The 15,909-nt window shown below is 49.0% G+C and overlaps 5 protein-coding genes across 5 annotated transcripts; all 5 read left to right on the forward strand.

The window, feature by feature from the left end:
* Positions 1-330: 330 nt before the first annotated feature.
* Positions 331-2,155, forward strand: BKA55DRAFT_535249 (L-Aspartase-like protein; the record flags this gene model as incomplete). The annotated part of the gene is made up of 3 exons (XM_046189685.1): positions 331-706; positions 891-1,914; positions 1,966-2,155. 3 exons carry the CDS (start codon positions 331-333, stop codon positions 2,153-2,155), a joined length of 1,590 nt encoding a protein of 529 aa, XP_046054047.1.
* A 959-nt stretch (positions 2,156-3,114) lies between these two features.
* Positions 3,115-5,000, forward strand: BKA55DRAFT_590636 (uncharacterized protein; the record flags this gene model as incomplete). Its single annotated transcript, XM_046195118.1, has 2 exons — positions 3,115-4,810; positions 4,963-5,000. 2 exons carry the CDS (start codon positions 3,115-3,117, stop codon positions 4,998-5,000), a joined length of 1,734 nt encoding a protein of 577 aa, XP_046054048.1.
* A 413-nt stretch (positions 5,001-5,413) lies between these two features.
* On the forward strand, positions 5,414-6,686 carry BKA55DRAFT_558558 (ribosomal family S4e-domain-containing protein). The gene is made up of 3 exons (XM_046191876.1): positions 5,414-5,511; positions 5,622-6,044; positions 6,177-6,686. The coding sequence occupies exons 1-3, from the start codon at positions 5,498-5,500 to the stop codon at positions 6,523-6,525; spliced, it is 786 nt and encodes a 261-aa protein (XP_046054049.1). The 5' UTR covers positions 5,414-5,497; the 3' UTR covers positions 6,526-6,686.
* A 1,527-nt stretch (positions 6,687-8,213) lies between these two features.
* Positions 8,214-10,193, forward strand: BKA55DRAFT_535252 (FAD-linked oxidase-like protein; the record flags this gene model as incomplete). Its single annotated transcript, XM_046189686.1, has 5 exons — positions 8,214-8,510; positions 8,558-8,957; positions 9,017-9,235; positions 9,285-9,683; positions 9,751-10,193. The coding sequence occupies 5 exons, from the start codon at positions 8,214-8,216 to the stop codon at positions 10,191-10,193; spliced, it is 1,758 nt and encodes a 585-aa protein (XP_046054050.1).
* A 463-nt stretch (positions 10,194-10,656) lies between these two features.
* BKA55DRAFT_636187 (RNA dependent RNA polymerase-domain-containing protein) lies at positions 10,657-15,310 on the forward strand (the record flags this gene model as incomplete). The annotated part of the gene is made up of 3 exons (XM_046197021.1): positions 10,657-11,034; positions 11,110-14,102; positions 14,157-15,310. Exons 2-3 carry the CDS (start codon positions 11,132-11,134, stop codon positions 15,308-15,310), a joined length of 4,125 nt encoding a protein of 1,374 aa, XP_046054051.1. The 5' UTR covers positions 10,657-11,034; positions 11,110-11,131.
* Between the last annotated feature and the right edge of the window lie 599 nt (positions 15,311-15,909).

The raw sequence follows: 15,909 nt of genomic DNA on the forward strand, positions 1-15,909 counted from the left end.
GGGACTGCTCGGGATAGACCGGAGCGAGGCCGATATCGTTGACCGGTCAAGGATCTCCGGCAAATAACCGGCCAGTATTTCGAGCTTTTTCCATTTGACCAGTGCTTCCGAAGTCTAAAGTTGGTTGAGCCGTTAAAATTAACAACCGAGTGCGACGAGACAAGTAGTTGGCATTCTCTCCGACTGTTCAAAAACCTTTTTGCAATTGTGCAACATCTCCGGCCCCCTGCCCCGAAGAATCCTCCTGCCACCCTCAGTCGAGCCAAGTCGATTCAATTGGCTTGCCCCAGCTTTCGGAATAGCGTTTCGCCAGCCAGCCATCTGTCCATCATGCTTCGAACCGTCACGGGACGTGCTGCCGCCTCGGGCCTTATGAAGTCAGCTCTGCCTCGGGTCTCCCAAGCAGCTGCGTCCACATGCTCGCTTGCCCCGCAACTGCGACTTCAGAACAAGACCCGGGTTGGTGGTCTTCAACTCTCCAGGGCTATTCACAGCACTTCAGCCAGAATGTCTCAGACACGAACAGAGAGCGATGCCTTTGGCGAGATTCAGGTCCCCGCCGACCGATACTGGGGAGCCCAGACGGAGCGATCTCTTGAGAACTTTCGTATCAACCAGCCCCAGGATCGCATGCCCCCGCCCATTGTCAAGGCATTTGGTATCCTGAAGGGTGCTGCCGCCACTGTCAACATGCGATACGGCCTTGGTGAGTAGCGATTGAATTCAGATAGGGTTATTTGGTGGTAAAATGGCTTGTTTTACACTCTACTTGGATGGCCTGACTTGTACATTTTCGTGGGGTCGACATATACACCAAGCCGTCTAAGACTCAACGGAGATGGACTTTACCTACTCTCTGAATGACAAAACGCTAATTATTGCTTTCACAGACCCCAAGATTGGTGCTGCTATCCAGCAGGCCGCCAAGGAGGTTGCTGATGGCAAACTCCTCGACCATTTCCCTCTTGTCGTTTGGCAGACGGGCTCCGGCACTCAGTCCAATATGAACGCCAACGAGGTCATTTCCAACCGAGCCATCGAGATCCTAGGCGGAACTATGGGTAGCAAGAAGCCTGTCCACCCCAACGACCACGTTAACCGTAGCGCCTCTTCCAACGACACCTTCCCTACTGTTATGCACATTGCTGCCGTCCTTGATATCGAGGGCGAGCTCTTGCCTGCCCTCCACAGCCTTCGTGCTGCCCTACAGAAGAAGGTCGATGAGTTTGAGGCCAAGAAGATCATTAAGATCGGGCGTACTCATCTCCAGGACGCTACGCCTCTAACTCTCGCCCAAGAGTTCTCTGGTTACGTTGCTCAGCTCGACTTTGGCATCAAGCGTGTAGAGAGCTCTCTCCCTGATTTACGCCTCCTCGCCCAGGGCGGCACCGCCGTTGGCACAGGCATCAACACTTTCCAGGGCTTCGCCGAAGCTATTGCTGAGGAGGTCACCAACATGACCGGCACCGAGTTCAAGACTGCCCCTAATAAGTTTGAGGCCCTGGCTGCCCATGACGCTATTGTCCAGGCTCACGGCTCTCTCAACACCCTTGCTGCCTCTCTTACCAAGATTGCTCAGGACATTCGATACCTCGGCAGTGGCCCTCGTTGTGGTCTCGGTGAGCTCAACCTGCCCGAGAACGAGCCTGGCAGCAGCATCATGCCTGGAAAGGTTAACCCCACGCAGTGTGAGGCTTTGACTATGGTCTGCGCCCAGGTTATGGGCAACCACGTTGCGACCACTATTGGTGGTATGAATGGCCAGTTCGAGCTTAACGTTTACAAACCTCTGGTGATCCGCAACCTCCTGCACAGCTCACGCCTTCTAACAGATGGCATGCGCTCTTTCGAGAAGAACCTAGTTGCTGGTCTCGCCGCTAACGAGGAGAAGATTGCCAGCATCATGAAGGAATCGTAAGTTCTTGTACATCACAAACTCGAAATAAATACTTACCAGATTTATAGGCTCATGCTTGTCACTTGCCTTAACCCCAAAATCGGTTACGACATGGCCAGCAAGGTCGCTAAGAATGCTCACAAGAAGGGTCTAACCCTCAAGCAGAGTGCCCTCGAGCTCCAGGCTCTAACTGAGGATGAGTTTGATACTCTTGTCAAGCCCGAGCTTATGGTCGGCCCCAGCCCCTACAAGGGATGAAAATTACCATAAAACAAAATCGGGACGGCCAGGATGCTCGATCAATCTTAAGATCGTGATGGCATGTATCAAAAATTATAAAAGCGCTCATAGATCATTTCACCAGAGTCCCACTCACGTTAAACGAATAACAACATTGATGTTATTCAAAGAACCAAGGGGGATCTTAATTCAGCCGAATAAAACATTGTAAAATATGAATCATGACATTTTGAACTACCCTCGAGAATAGCGGGCAAAAATTTCACCCTGTTCTGTTTTGCTTGCCTATCAGGATGTATTGGAGATAAGCCTCGGGTGTGAGAAAAATGCGGAATAGAGGTATCCTTCTCTCACCAACATGTGGTGAATTTGACTAGTTTTATTCTTAGCCTAGATTCATAATGCTGGCCTTGTGATAAGACTTATTAGGTTATACTAACATGTCATCCATGGCTACTGGATTACTTCACTTACTTGTTCATAAGTAAGTAAAGTCGACAAGTATTGCCGCCTTTTAGGCATTGAATGCAGTTTTCATGCTGGCATGTGAAAAAGCCCGATATCGAGATGCAGTTCAATTGTGTTGAAAGGCGGATACTAGACCGGGAAGCGCCGGCATTATCCGCGGCCGGTTTGCTAGGTATGGTAGCTTCAGTGCGGATGCGCCCCTCCTGTTGAATTTGCCAATGGCAAGCTTCAACATGTGGCGATTTCACGTGCTACTGCAACTGAGAGACATACAGGCCCAGGTGAGAATATCAAAGCGTTCACGCCCCAACTCTTGTGAAGCAGCTCCCCAATCTCGTAGTCAACATGGTGTTCTGAGCCGTTGCCTCTTGCCAACGGCATATGCAGCTTCCCCTCCCCTCTTTATATTCTCTCCTTCGCTGGCTAATATCGCAATCAATCGTGTCTATTTGTTCCTCCATTGACTTCAACTTGTGCTCAATGTGCCAATCCACCTCTGAGAGCCCACGATGGCCACGATCGAGCCACGCTTAATTCATCTGCTCAACGAGCCGACGAGACCGCAACTCAACCATGCCGATCTTCCACCCCTTCATTCCCTTGCATTCCCTTCGGCCACAGATCGATCATTGCCCCCAATCGAGTCCGACGCGAACCATCGTGGTGACAGGCCACCTGCTGACACGCAATCTGTTATTAACGCTGTTGATTTGATAAATTTGACCAACGATGATCTTTCTCTTGAGCTTCGCAAGGAAGGGAATGGCCAGGATGGAAAGATTGCACCGGTTTCTGGAGGATTTCCGCTACGAATAGCTTCGAGCGACTCGGATGTTATAGAACCAGCCAATTCGATAAGTCGGCTATTAGACGACGGTCCTGAGCTTCTTGAAGACGTATCGAACAAAAAGCGACATCGTGGCCTTCATGTCAAGGATGATTTCATGCAGCTCCCACAACCACTGAAAAAGCAAAAAGCCGCCCAGCAAGCGCCGGTAATGCCACCGATCATCAACGGGCTTCATGAACCTCCACCCCACGCCGCTTTGTTCCCTCCCATATCGTCTGATTCGTTCGATGGCAAGGATGGCTCGCATATGAAGATAATGCCCGATTTTACGCAGTCTTCCGCCCAGTCATCCACTCAACCGTCCCAAGAGGCTGAATCGGTTCCGGTTACCAACAAAACGCGAAAGCGTACCAGCAAACCGAGGCGGAAGTGGTCTGAGGAGGAGACAACCCATTTGTTATTGGGTGTTAATCGACATGGGGTCGGAAAGTGGACGAGCATCCTTGAAGATACCGATTTCAAGTTTAACGACCGGACAGCTGGGGATCTTAAGGATCGGTTTAGGACGTGCTGTCCCGAGGAGCTTCGCAAGTCCAACCGGACGCTTGAACTAGACTCGCCATCACGTTCCCACCGAGGGTCGAACCAGAAGGGCAAGACGGATGTGCACTTTGAAAGGATATTGATAGATGGAAATACTGCATCAACAAAAGACACTGCCTCAGCAATGCAGCAAGAGGTTGACACTACTCCTAAGCAGAAAAAAAGCCGAGCACATCGCAAGAAGATGGAAGATCTTGTGGAGCTCGGTATTCATGGGCCCTTCAAGAAGTCTCATCGCCGCGAACGTCGACCTTTTACTGAACAAGATGACAATGAAATTCTTCAGGGGTTAGAGATCCATGGACCCGCTTGGACCAAGATTCAAAGGGACCCGCGCTTCCATCTTTCCAGTAGGCAACCAACAGATTTGAGAGATCGAGTACGCAACAAGTATTCCAGTGTTTATCAACGAATAGAGAAAAGCAATCTTCAAGCCAGGGAGATGAGTCGAGGGAACGATGTTATGGAGCCATCTGTGAGATTACCGGCTGGGAACTCATTTAAACCTCCGAAGGCTACAACGCTAGAACCACAAATGAACCAGTCGACATCGCGCGAAGATCTTTCTCGATGGCCAGCTCAGCAAAGAATCGAGACAGGCGAAATTATGGGAACAGCTCAAGTTTTCGAATTCGGTGAAACTGTGCCGCCTCAGTTCATGGGCGGTGAAATGGACATATCGCGCCTATTACTTGACGATGCCAAGCTTTCGCCAGCGATTTCACGATCTGGTATCGAGGGCGTCCCTGGTCTTTCTCCACCAGCAAATACCCCACAGAAAAGTCACGACAAAGATGGGATGCAACACCCGAGTAGATTATCAACAGTCGGGCCAGCATCTATTAGTCGCAGTGTTCTGCATTAATGTTTATGAAAGTTCGAAAGGGACAGGAGTCGGGAAACTGGTTTGCAATGGTATTGGGCGTACATAGATTGAGACTTGGAACTGGACGAGAACACACAGCACGCGCTGGTTATCGGTCGCTTATCACTTGTATCTGATGGTATGGATAGGTGCTTTGGCGCTTGAAGGAAAGGAAAACACGGTTTGCCTCACCGGCAAAGATGGAATGTTTCAAAAGTTGTACATCGTTAGGCGCTCATGACATCCAAAAAGGATAGTTTGTCATGCTGCTGTTGCCAAAGGTTTAGTTGAAGATGTTTTCAGGGTAAATATGCTCGGAATACACCATGCATATCCTAATGACAAGATAATTCAATAAAACCATTTGGTCAAAAGACCTATTTGAGGTTGTCAATCAATTGAACCCGACGCTTCCTCACACAGGCTACTCCACTTGTGTATTAGTACCTACCATTCCTGCGTGGGAAAACATATACTGTCACGTGACCCACATGCGACTCAATCGTAGGGCACGAAACCCCCACTAGCGAAAAAAAAAAGTGCGCGATCAACACATCACTCAGTCCGTTCTTTGTGAAGTAGGTTTCCTCGTCCATCCTCCTCATCACCGCCGACAAACCAGCCAACCGACACAATGGCCCGCGGAATGTAAGTGGAATTGCAAGAAGAACGATCACAGATACGATTACAACGAATCACGATTTGGACTTCTCTCCTGTTGTCCCGTTATGAGAACGAGGATCTGACCGTCTTAATAGCAAGAAGCACCAGAAGCGCCTCAGCGCCCCCTCGCACTGGCTGCTTGACAAGCTGTCCGGCACCTACGCTCCCAAGCCTTCTGCCGGTCCTCACAAGCTCCGCGACTGCATGCCCCTGATCGTCTTCATCCGAAACCGCCTCAAGTATGCTCTCAACTACCGTGAGACCAAGGCCATCCTGATGCAGCGATTGGTCAAGGTTGACGGCAAGGTCCGCACCGATTCCACCTACCCCTCCGGTTTCATGGACGTTATCACCATCGAGAAGACTGGCGAGAACTTCCGTCTTGTCTACGATACCAAGGGCCGATTCACCGTCCACCGAATCCAGGCTGAGGAGGCTGAGTACAAGCTTGGCAAGGTCAAGCGTGTCCAGCTTGGTCGTGGTGGAATCCCATTCTTGGTCACGCACGATGCACGAACGTGAGTTCTGTCAGACATCATTCAGCCGTTGGATCAAGCTTTGGTCGATTCGAGTCACCCGACAAGACAGGAGCTTTATTTGACGGTTGTATGTAACCCCCAAATACCCCGTTGCTAACGAGGTTTTCACAGCATCCGCTACCCTGACCCTCTTATCAAGGTCAACGACACTGTCAAGATTGACCTTGCCACTGGCAAGATCACCGACTTCATCAAGTTCGACACTGGCGCCGTCGTCATGGTCACTGGTGGTCGCAACATGGGTCGTGTTGGTGTTATCACTCACCGTGAACGCCACGACGGTGGTTTCAACATCGTCCACGTCAAGGATGCTATTGACAACAGCTTTGCTACCCGTGAGAGCAACGTTTTCGTCATTGGCCAGGACAAGCCCTGGATCTCTCTGCCCAAGGGCAAGGGTGTCAAGCTCACCATCGCTGAGGAGCGTGACCGCCGACGCGCTTACGCCATCTCTCACTAAATTGTGGATTTGCGTTAGGAATGGTAAAAAAATGGCATGTGGACTGGAGTCTCGGATTTGACGTTTGCTTTGCGGCTTTAACTACCCTGGAGATAGCCGGCCCCCATGAGGCTACGATAAAAGATGAATTTGAGCCCAACAGAAGTGTCGATTCCTGACAGATGTCTCCCTCGAACTGTGATAAAAATGAATCGAAGACGTTGCCCTTCATCTTGCAATACACCAAAGAAAACGTAACCGTATTCACTGATGCAACTGCACTCAGGTTCCTTGATAATATGCCATTGTCCAACCAGGGGACTCGCTGCCATCCGTATTATATTTCATGACTTTGTCAGCAGCCATACAAGTAACTCGTGTTTCTTTCTAATATCATCCTTCCCATGGGGAAAGGTTCGGGTCAAAGCTGACTGGTAGGGCTGCATAGCATAATGATTTGAAATCAAGGTAATAATGAATACAGTCTCTCCACTAAGTGCTCACGGGCTACATCCCATGGTTATCAGAGTATCAGTTGACCTCCCAATGTGTAAAGTTGTGGCTGTGTTACAATTTGGCTGACCGAGGTGAGAATATCGGATATAGGCGAATTCCTATTCCTTGCCCACCCCACGTTTACGAGAATGCTGGTTGCTTGCTACCCTGGAAGATGAGAGAATGGACTTGTCTCTCGAATTGAAATTCTTCCTTCCATTCCCCAACTTCTCCATTGAGCTAGTTGCTTCATCCCACTGAAGGAAGCTTTCGAACCCCCAAACTACGAATAACACCAAGTGGGCTCGGATTCTTTCCCCCTCTCCACAGCCTCCTACGGTACATGCTGTATGCTGTGAAGCTGCTGGTTCGGCGAGCAAACCGAGTCATTTAGGAGCGGGGAAGTCTATTGTAAATTCAGGGTACCGAGTCGTAATTACGCATGAGGTCAAAAATGCATGACTAACGAGAACTGCAGCCGCCCGTCAAATCCTCCTCAGCCATGATGCTGTTGGCTGCACTCCTTGAAGCTGCGATTCGACAATTCGAGTCTCACGCGCGCTGTTCCTGTGATGTGCATGTGGGCGTAATGCGTGGGGAGCCTCATACATCCATGCGACTGAATGTCTTGTTACAGTAAGACCGCACACGCACAACGTCCATGAAAGATGGATCGTGTGCCCCTCGCCATTAGACCCGCTAGGCTCAACAAGCAATGGAAAAGCCATGCTAAGACCCAGCGGCAACGCGGCGCTCAGTATTGCATCAGCGAGTCTATGCTTACAAGAGAAGCCGTTTGAATTTAGATTTCCACTTTCCTGGTTATGCCCCACGTGCGCCGATGATGTTCTTGAGACTAAGGTACTTAAAAGTGAGAGTCAGCCCCATCGTGGCCACATCTGGTTCCGGGGTTTTCCTTCGCGTGGTCATCTCTCCTAGTTGCTTGAATCGAAGGATTCTCGTCGTTCTTTCCCCCTCTCACTTGCTTGCGGATACTCGGTACAGACTCGCTTAGACACGGCAGAGATTCCCGTTGGTGATCAAAAACACTACTCGCAAGAGCCATATAACGCAACGGACTCATTGAACTTTGTTAATTGGAGCAAAAGGAACAGGCTTCGGGTATCGAATCGATCTGGGTTCCACATCACGGTCAATAGTGGACTAGGCCGTTTGAGTCAGAAAACTATACGTTTCTTAAGCATTGGGTTGAAATGTTTACCAGCAGGACTTCGACAAGGACTCTCTTGAGCCGTTGTGCACAAAGTGCGAGATTTCGACGAGGCCTTACAGTCTCTTCTTGCGTTCGTTCTCATGTGGCCTATGACTCTGCTCAGAGCAAGCCAAGGAATACCCCAGGATGGTCGCAGCCAAAGGTTTTGGCAGTTGCCATTGGGGCTGGAGCTCTTGGATGGGGGCTTGCCAGCTTGAACGAAACAAAAGGCACTGGAAATTCTATATGGGGTCGATCGCTTGCGCCTCATTATGCTACGTTGCCCGAGATGGACAAGGTAAATACCTGTATGTTCTCATGCCCTCAGGCTGATTTTCGAAACAGGCGATCAGGCGTATCGAAAACGAGGTTGGAATAGAAGGCTTTATCTCGACGGATCCCGAGGATCTACTAGCACATGGCTACTCAGAATGGTCTACGGTCAACCCTGATACTTTGCCAGTAGCCGTGGCATATCCTAGAACAACTGAGCAAGTGTCCGTGATAGCTCGCATATGTTATGAGCATCGCGTTCCTATCATCCCCTATTCCGGAGGCTCAAGCTTGGAAGGCAATTTTTCTGCCCCTTACGGAGGAATAAGTGTGGATTTTGCTTATATGGACCAAATCATTCAGTTCAACAAAGATGATATGGATATTGTGGTCCAGCCCAGTATTGGCTGGCAAGATCTAAACGCAAAGTTACTGGCTATGGATAGTGGTCTTTTCTTTCCCGTCGATCCTGGTATGTGACCAATAATCATGGGGGGCCAGGGACATCGAAGCACTGACGAAGTTGTTTAGGCCCATCAGCGAAAATAGGGGGGATGATCGGAACGAATTGCTCTGGCACAAATGCTGTAAGATATGGTACAATGAAGGATTGGGTCATTAACTTGACCGTTGTCCTATCCGACGGGCGTATCATCAAAACGAGACGAAGGCCACGAAAGTCATCTGCTGGATATAATCTGAACGGACTGTTTGTTGGCTCTGAAGGCACACTGGGGATTGTCACAGAAGGTATAACAAGGCGTACACACCCAAAGTGAGACTCAGCTAATACTCGCAGCTACACTCAAGTTGGCTGTCATTCCAGAGCAGTACTCGGTTGCTGTTGTTACATTTCCCACCATTCGAGATGCCGCCGGTGCAGCAGCTGGCGTCATGCAGGCCGGCGTTCCTGTTGCAGCGATGGAGATCATGGATGAAGTTCAGATGCGAGTCATCAACCTTGGTGGTGCTACGAAACCGCGGGTCTGGAAGGAATTACCAACACTGTTCTTTAAGTTTTCTGGAACAAAGGAGGGTGTGAAAGACAACATCAATAGGGTGAAAAAGATTGCGGCGGCAAACAAAGGCGGAAGTTTCGAGTTTGCTCGGGATGCTGCTGAGCAACAGCTGCTCTGGTCTGCCAGGAAAGAATCCCTTTGGTCTATGCTCTCTCTCCGAAAACACGGTGACGATGTTTGTGAGTATCGCAGCGCGGCCATCAACATACTGCCTATCCATTCGGCCGCTAATTGATGATAACGCAGGGAGTACCGACGTAGCTGTTCCGTTCAGCCGGCTAGCTGACATCATAGAGGTCAGCAAGAAAGAGATGGATGAGCTTGGCCTCTTCGCCAGCATCCTAGGCCATGTGGGAGACGGAAATTTTCATGAAAGTATCATGTATAACAAGAACGTCCCTGGTGAGCGCCAAAAGGTCGAAGCTTGCGTTAAGAACATGGTGAAACGAGCGCTGGACATGGATGGTACATGTACAGGAGAGCATTCCATCGGCTGGGGCAAAAAGGAGAGTCTACTCTGGGAAGTTGGACCAGAGACTCTGGAAGTTATGGCAGCTGTGAAGAAGGCTTTTGACCCTGAATGGATCTTGAATCCTGGAAAGATCATGGATGTGCCTTGGGAGAACACTCTGTATCCTGGGTCAAATGTCGCGGTGACACCAAACCGTGTGGTGAAAGACTTGGTCTAAGACAGAACTATGGTTATGTTTCTACATACATCCTCAGGCTAGTGGGTCTATAACAAATTATTGCTGTATGTAGATATTTGCAGTATTGATGCTTGTAGGGATCGCTTGCAACCCTGCTTGTAACTCGGCATCCATTGCTCTAGTGTTGGATGAAGCGTTGTAAGACAAACCCAACCTGCAGTTAGAGATTAGGAGATTTATGCACCTCTATATGGATAATGATCAAGTACCCGAACTTGGATGATGCAGTTAACTGCTCAGTCATCAATACGAACTTGAGGCACACTGCAATACGGTGTCTTGTGCTACAGAAACACTTGACAGAGGTGATGCTGCCGTAACAATCACGAAGTACATTAGACTCAAGCGAACAAAACATTTATGCAAGGCCGTCTGTGCTTGGTAAAGCGGCTAGTTAGATACTCAAATTTACTTCCATCAGGTACCTTAGGCTTCTCACATTGCTCTTTCAAACAACAACAAACATCAACGGATAGTTGCGTCCAACCTCGCCTTGCCCAAACCTCTTTACCTCTGTGCTAGGATTTTGACACCACTGTGCCTACCTGACCTACCCACCTGCTTCTTATGATCTGCTAGTTGGGTTTTCTTTCCTTCTTTGCTGCAATCTCGGGCTTCTAGCAGATGCCTGCTCTCTGAATCACTGCACAACACTCGCGCCCTTTCATCGCACGTCACCACGCCAAGTGATAAAATTCATCCTCCCCAATCCAAAAGCGCTCCGATCTTGTTCTTGACTGCAACCACCATACTGTCTCCTAAGCCTCATGATCAACCCTTGAAGTGTGCTGCACCTGGGGCATCATTCAATTTACCCAAGGTTTGTTCTTTTTAAGCCAACATTATCCTCTGAGCTCGTCGTTGAGGAAACCACTTTGACTAACATTCTGTCCAGATTACATAGATATACATTGAACATGAGCTCTAAACGCCCGCCCCACGGGCCCTCGAAAGGGCCCCAACAAAACCCCAAGCACCAGCGAAGACCGAAGAGATGCAGGCCAGGGCAACCAAAGGTTCGACGAAACTGTGCAATCAATCCTGATGGGCTTGCTTCTCAGTTCCACGGACAATGGAAAGCATGGCCCGAACTCACGATACATCTCGAGGGAGTGCCAGCCTCAGTTACGACTTCAAATCTCTGGGACTGGTTCTCTCATGAAGGAGAAATCGCATACATGGATATCTACGAGACGCAAAGAAACCCGAACGTCAGTAACGCCAAAATCAGGTTCGAACCACCACCAGAGCGAAACTTTTGGTACACGGGCATTTATGTTGTTCGCCATCATGACATAAAACAACATCCCAAACAGATTGAGATTTCTATTAAACTTGCCCAGCACGTACCTCCAGGTTTCCTGCGAAGCCCCGTACGTCCTGACCAGACTTGCCCTGTCAAACTGACACTGTATCCTGCGGCCATACATTTTGGGAGCCTGACAGGAGAGAAAACAATGAGGATCATGAAGTCTATCCCTGGGATGGGCAATGGACGAAGTCTTAAACTCGAGCTCAGCCCGAAACACCAGAAACTGACCGCGTTCTTCCCCATACCGAGTGTTGCAGGGGGAAACAGAACTGAACGACAACACAAAGTTGTTATTGACTTTTCAAGTATGAAGAATGTTTACCAAACAGCAGCCGTTGATAATTGCTGTACTCTCGTGGTTCCTCTCAAGACACCACCCCAGTACTATTGGAAGACACCTGACATCAATTCGACCTTTTCCGACGAAGCCAAGAATTGGAGTGTTATGGAGAGTTGGAATCGCGCGACAAATATCGTTCAACACGCTGGCCTGCCCATGATGTACCCGGTCACTCTCCACAACGATTTCCAAGATCCCGAATTCATTGATATTGGCCGATGGACCACTCTTGGGTTCGTTCTAGATGGGGGAACTGAAATAGCAAGTCGGGCCAATCAACAGTTAGTGAGCATCCTGGACGACTTCAACATCACCACTAAAGTTCAAGATGATTTCAAAACCATCCATGGAACAAAAGCAAAGATGTGGGAATATATAGACCACCAAGCTCCTACCGAAGGGCACAACGCACTTCAGATGCTTCAGTATTCCCCGGATTCGATAGTTCATCTGCCTTTCGATATTAGATACCAGCTTGAAGTTTGTCTTTCCCGTGGCTATCTCAATGAACACATGATCAGCAGGGAGTTCTTGGAAAGACTTGCGAACATGAGGCCAACCAAAGCCAAGCTCTGTCTCGAATCCGTGGCTGATAACGCTCAAGTTGTCGTGGACCCAATGGCTATTTTAGAGGAGTCTCAGATTGATGACTCTACAATCATGTCAAGAATTCCTTCTCATTGTTGTCTCGTCCGTAAGGCAGTCATCACGCCAACAACGATTCGCTATACAACACCTACTGTGGAGATGTCCAACCGCGTCATGCGCCGCTACAAGCATTATGAGGACCGTTTCCTCAAAATCCAATTCACTGAAGAGATGGAAAAGGGTAGGATTGCGGTAAACAAGGACCAAAATGACGAGATATACAAAAGGGTGCTCCGTTCAATGTATAAAGGCGTCCGTATCGGCGATCGCGTCTACGAATTCCTTGCCTTTGGCAACTCGCAGCTCAGAGTCAACGGCGCTTACTTCTTTTGTCCCACGGAGCACATATCATGCGATGATATTCGTAAGTGGATGGGTCAGTTTAGCCATATAAAAGTTGTGGCGAAGTATGCTGCTCGTCTCGGTCAATGCTTCTCTACCACAAGAGAGCTTCATGCAATTTCGGCGCCAGCAACTCAACAGATACCTGATATCGAGAGGAACGGCTACTGCTTCACCGACGGCATCGGCAAGATATCGTCGTTCTTGGCGCAGCTTATCAGCGAAGACATGATTCTTGACGTTATTGCGAAACCCTCCGCCTTTCAGTTTCGTATGGGTGGCTGCAAAGGGGTTCTCGCCATTTGGCCCAAAGACACTAAAGTCATGGAAGTCCATATTCGGGAATCCCAGAAGAAGTTCGAGTCAGATTCTAAAGGTCTCGAGATTATCCGCAGTGCCGCAATGGCGACAGCAACTCTCAATAGACAAACAATCACCATTCTCGAATGTCTTGGGGTTCCCATTTCTTCCTTCACTAACCTGCTTGACCACCAATTGCGGTCGTACGAGCTGGCCATGGAGGACAATGACGTTGCAATAGACATGTTGACCAAATTCGTTGACGAGAACCATATCTCTGACCTGCTCAAGGCTGGCTTCAAGACAGATGATCTGCAGGAACCGTTCGTTGTTAACGTACTTAAACTTTGGAGATCTTGGTCCTTAAAGCTACTCAAGGAGAAAGCAAGGATTCAGGTGCAGAAAAGTGCCTTCGTCCTTGGCTGCGTCGATGAGACTGGCACGCTCAGAGGTCACTCATCCGAAACCGAAGGCTCCGAAAATAAAGCTATCGATAGACTTCCGCAAATCTTCATTCAGCTGGGCGACGCAACGCACTATAACAAGACTCAGGTCATTAGCGGAGTATGCATAGTTGGACGCAACCCGTCGCTGCACCCGGGAGACATTCGTGTTGTTGAAGCAGTGGACTGCCCAGCTCTGCATCACCTGAGGGATGTTGTTGTATTTCCATCCACTGGCGATCAGCCTGTTCCTAATATGCTTTCTGGTGGTGACCTTGACGGCGATGACTTCTTCGTAATTTGGGAGCCGACATTGATTCCTAGAAGATGGAATTATCCGCCCATGAACTACTCAGCACCCAAACCCATTGAGCTTGATCGTGATGTCACGGTCGATGATCTCAGGAACTTCTTCGTCAAGTACCTAAAGAACGATAAACTGCCGCTCATTGCGACATCTCATCTAGCATTTTCAGACGACCTTGGCCCAATGTCACCAAAATGTGAGTCGTGATAGTGATCATATTACAAACTTCTTTGCTAACCCTGTTCTTAAGGTCTGGAACTTGCAGAGCTGCACTCTAAAGCAGTGGACTATCCGAAGACGGGCGACCCAGCGGTATTGAGACGAGATCAACAACCTCGGAAGTGGCCTCATTTTATGGAGAAGAAGAACAGCTACACCTCCAGGAAAGCTCTTGGAGTCATATTTGACAAAGTGAAAGGTGAGCAAGTCAAGTTTGACCCTATCTGGGACAGTCCATTCGACCAACGGATTATCAAAAAGTTTGAACTCGACCGGGACACGCTCAAATCTGCAAGAAAAATCAAGACACAATACGATACATCTGTACGCCGACTACTGAGTCAACATGCGCTCAAGACTGAATTTGAGCTTTGGACTGGCTTTGCCATGTCAAAACCTGCTGTTGGCTCAGACTACAAAGTTCAGGAGGAGCTTCGTCGTGAGTACAATAATCTCAAGGCGACATTTCGACAGCTATGTATCGATACTGCAGGTTCTAAGAGTGCAGAGAAACTCGAACCCTTTGTCGCAGCCATGTACAAGGTAACCGATGAGGAAATGAAAATTGCACTTTACGAGCACCACCGAGGAGTCATCAACGACGGGGGAACCCTCTTGCAACCGCGCAAGCTAGAACCAAAGTCAATGCCTCTGATTAGTTTCCCCTGGATCTTCCATAAGGAGATGTGTCGTATGGCGAACTATAGTAACCTTGAACTGAGATCTTCACTTGCCGCGGGACCTCGTCAAGGAGAAGTGCCAGGGTTTGCCGAGCACCTTGAGCCAACAGGAAAGAATGATGTCACGTCTGCAGACAAAGAGGTCCCCGAAGTGTCTGAGCTGGCGCCTGAGATCCATTCTCACCTTCCGGACGGCACGGTCCTTCATCGAGGACAGCCATTGGCCATTTTCCCTCTGGAAGACGATGCAACCCCCGAGGAAGATGACGACTTCCCTAATGGCATTTCAGGCTCAGGAGAATCATCTTCTTCTGGAGATGATTTTGAAATGGTACGCGACGAACAGCCAGGTCTTTCAGAGAATGGCATGGAAGTTGAAGTTCCAAGTGATGATGACGTCCAAGACGCGACAGACTCGATTTACAGCGATGACGTGGAGGAAAAAGACGACGAAGAAACCATTGATCGCTTGGTCAGCCTCATGAGTGAGGTGGATGCCAAGTGACCATTGGCATTGGGATCAGCTGCCGATATGATCACAGCATTGGCCCGAGATTGAAAGTCCTGAGGCTAGAGAAATTGTCGCGTGCAAGAATGGACCATTGGAACGGTAAAGACGACAACGGGCTAACCAGTTGGCAAGGGAAAGATAGGCAGAACTCAGTAGTACAACAAACCAAAGTTTTGGGACTACCAAGTTACTTAGGCTGATAATCACATTCATCGTCTAACGCAAAGATCCGTCCGTAAAACCCATTTTTCACCTGCAGTGACCTCTCGCCCTTCGTGCTAAGTTGAAATAGTTAGTAAATATTTGGGCTCAATATTCATGTAGCACGGGAAGTCTGTTTAATCAAAGACGGCAAAAAGGTGTAGAGAACGTCTTACCAGTAAACAATCGTCTCCATGCTTGTGGAGAAGCAATGCCCCCGTCTCAAGAGGGACCACGATCTCTTCTCGAGACGATCTTCGATCTCTTGGGTAGAATACGGTCTCGCCCCCGATACAGCCCTCAGAAGCGGATGTCAAATAGAGCAAAAGGGTCCACGTGGTTTTCACTGGTAATGGAGGATCCGAAGGCAACGTCAGGTTATTGGAGTCGTC

Source organism: Fusarium redolens (genome assembly GCF_020744475.1).
Source record: "Fusarium redolens strain MPI-CAGE-AT-0023 chromosome Unknown BKA55scaffold_3, whole genome shotgun sequence".
Taxonomy (NCBI): domain Eukaryota; kingdom Fungi; phylum Ascomycota; class Sordariomycetes; order Hypocreales; family Nectriaceae; genus Fusarium; species Fusarium redolens.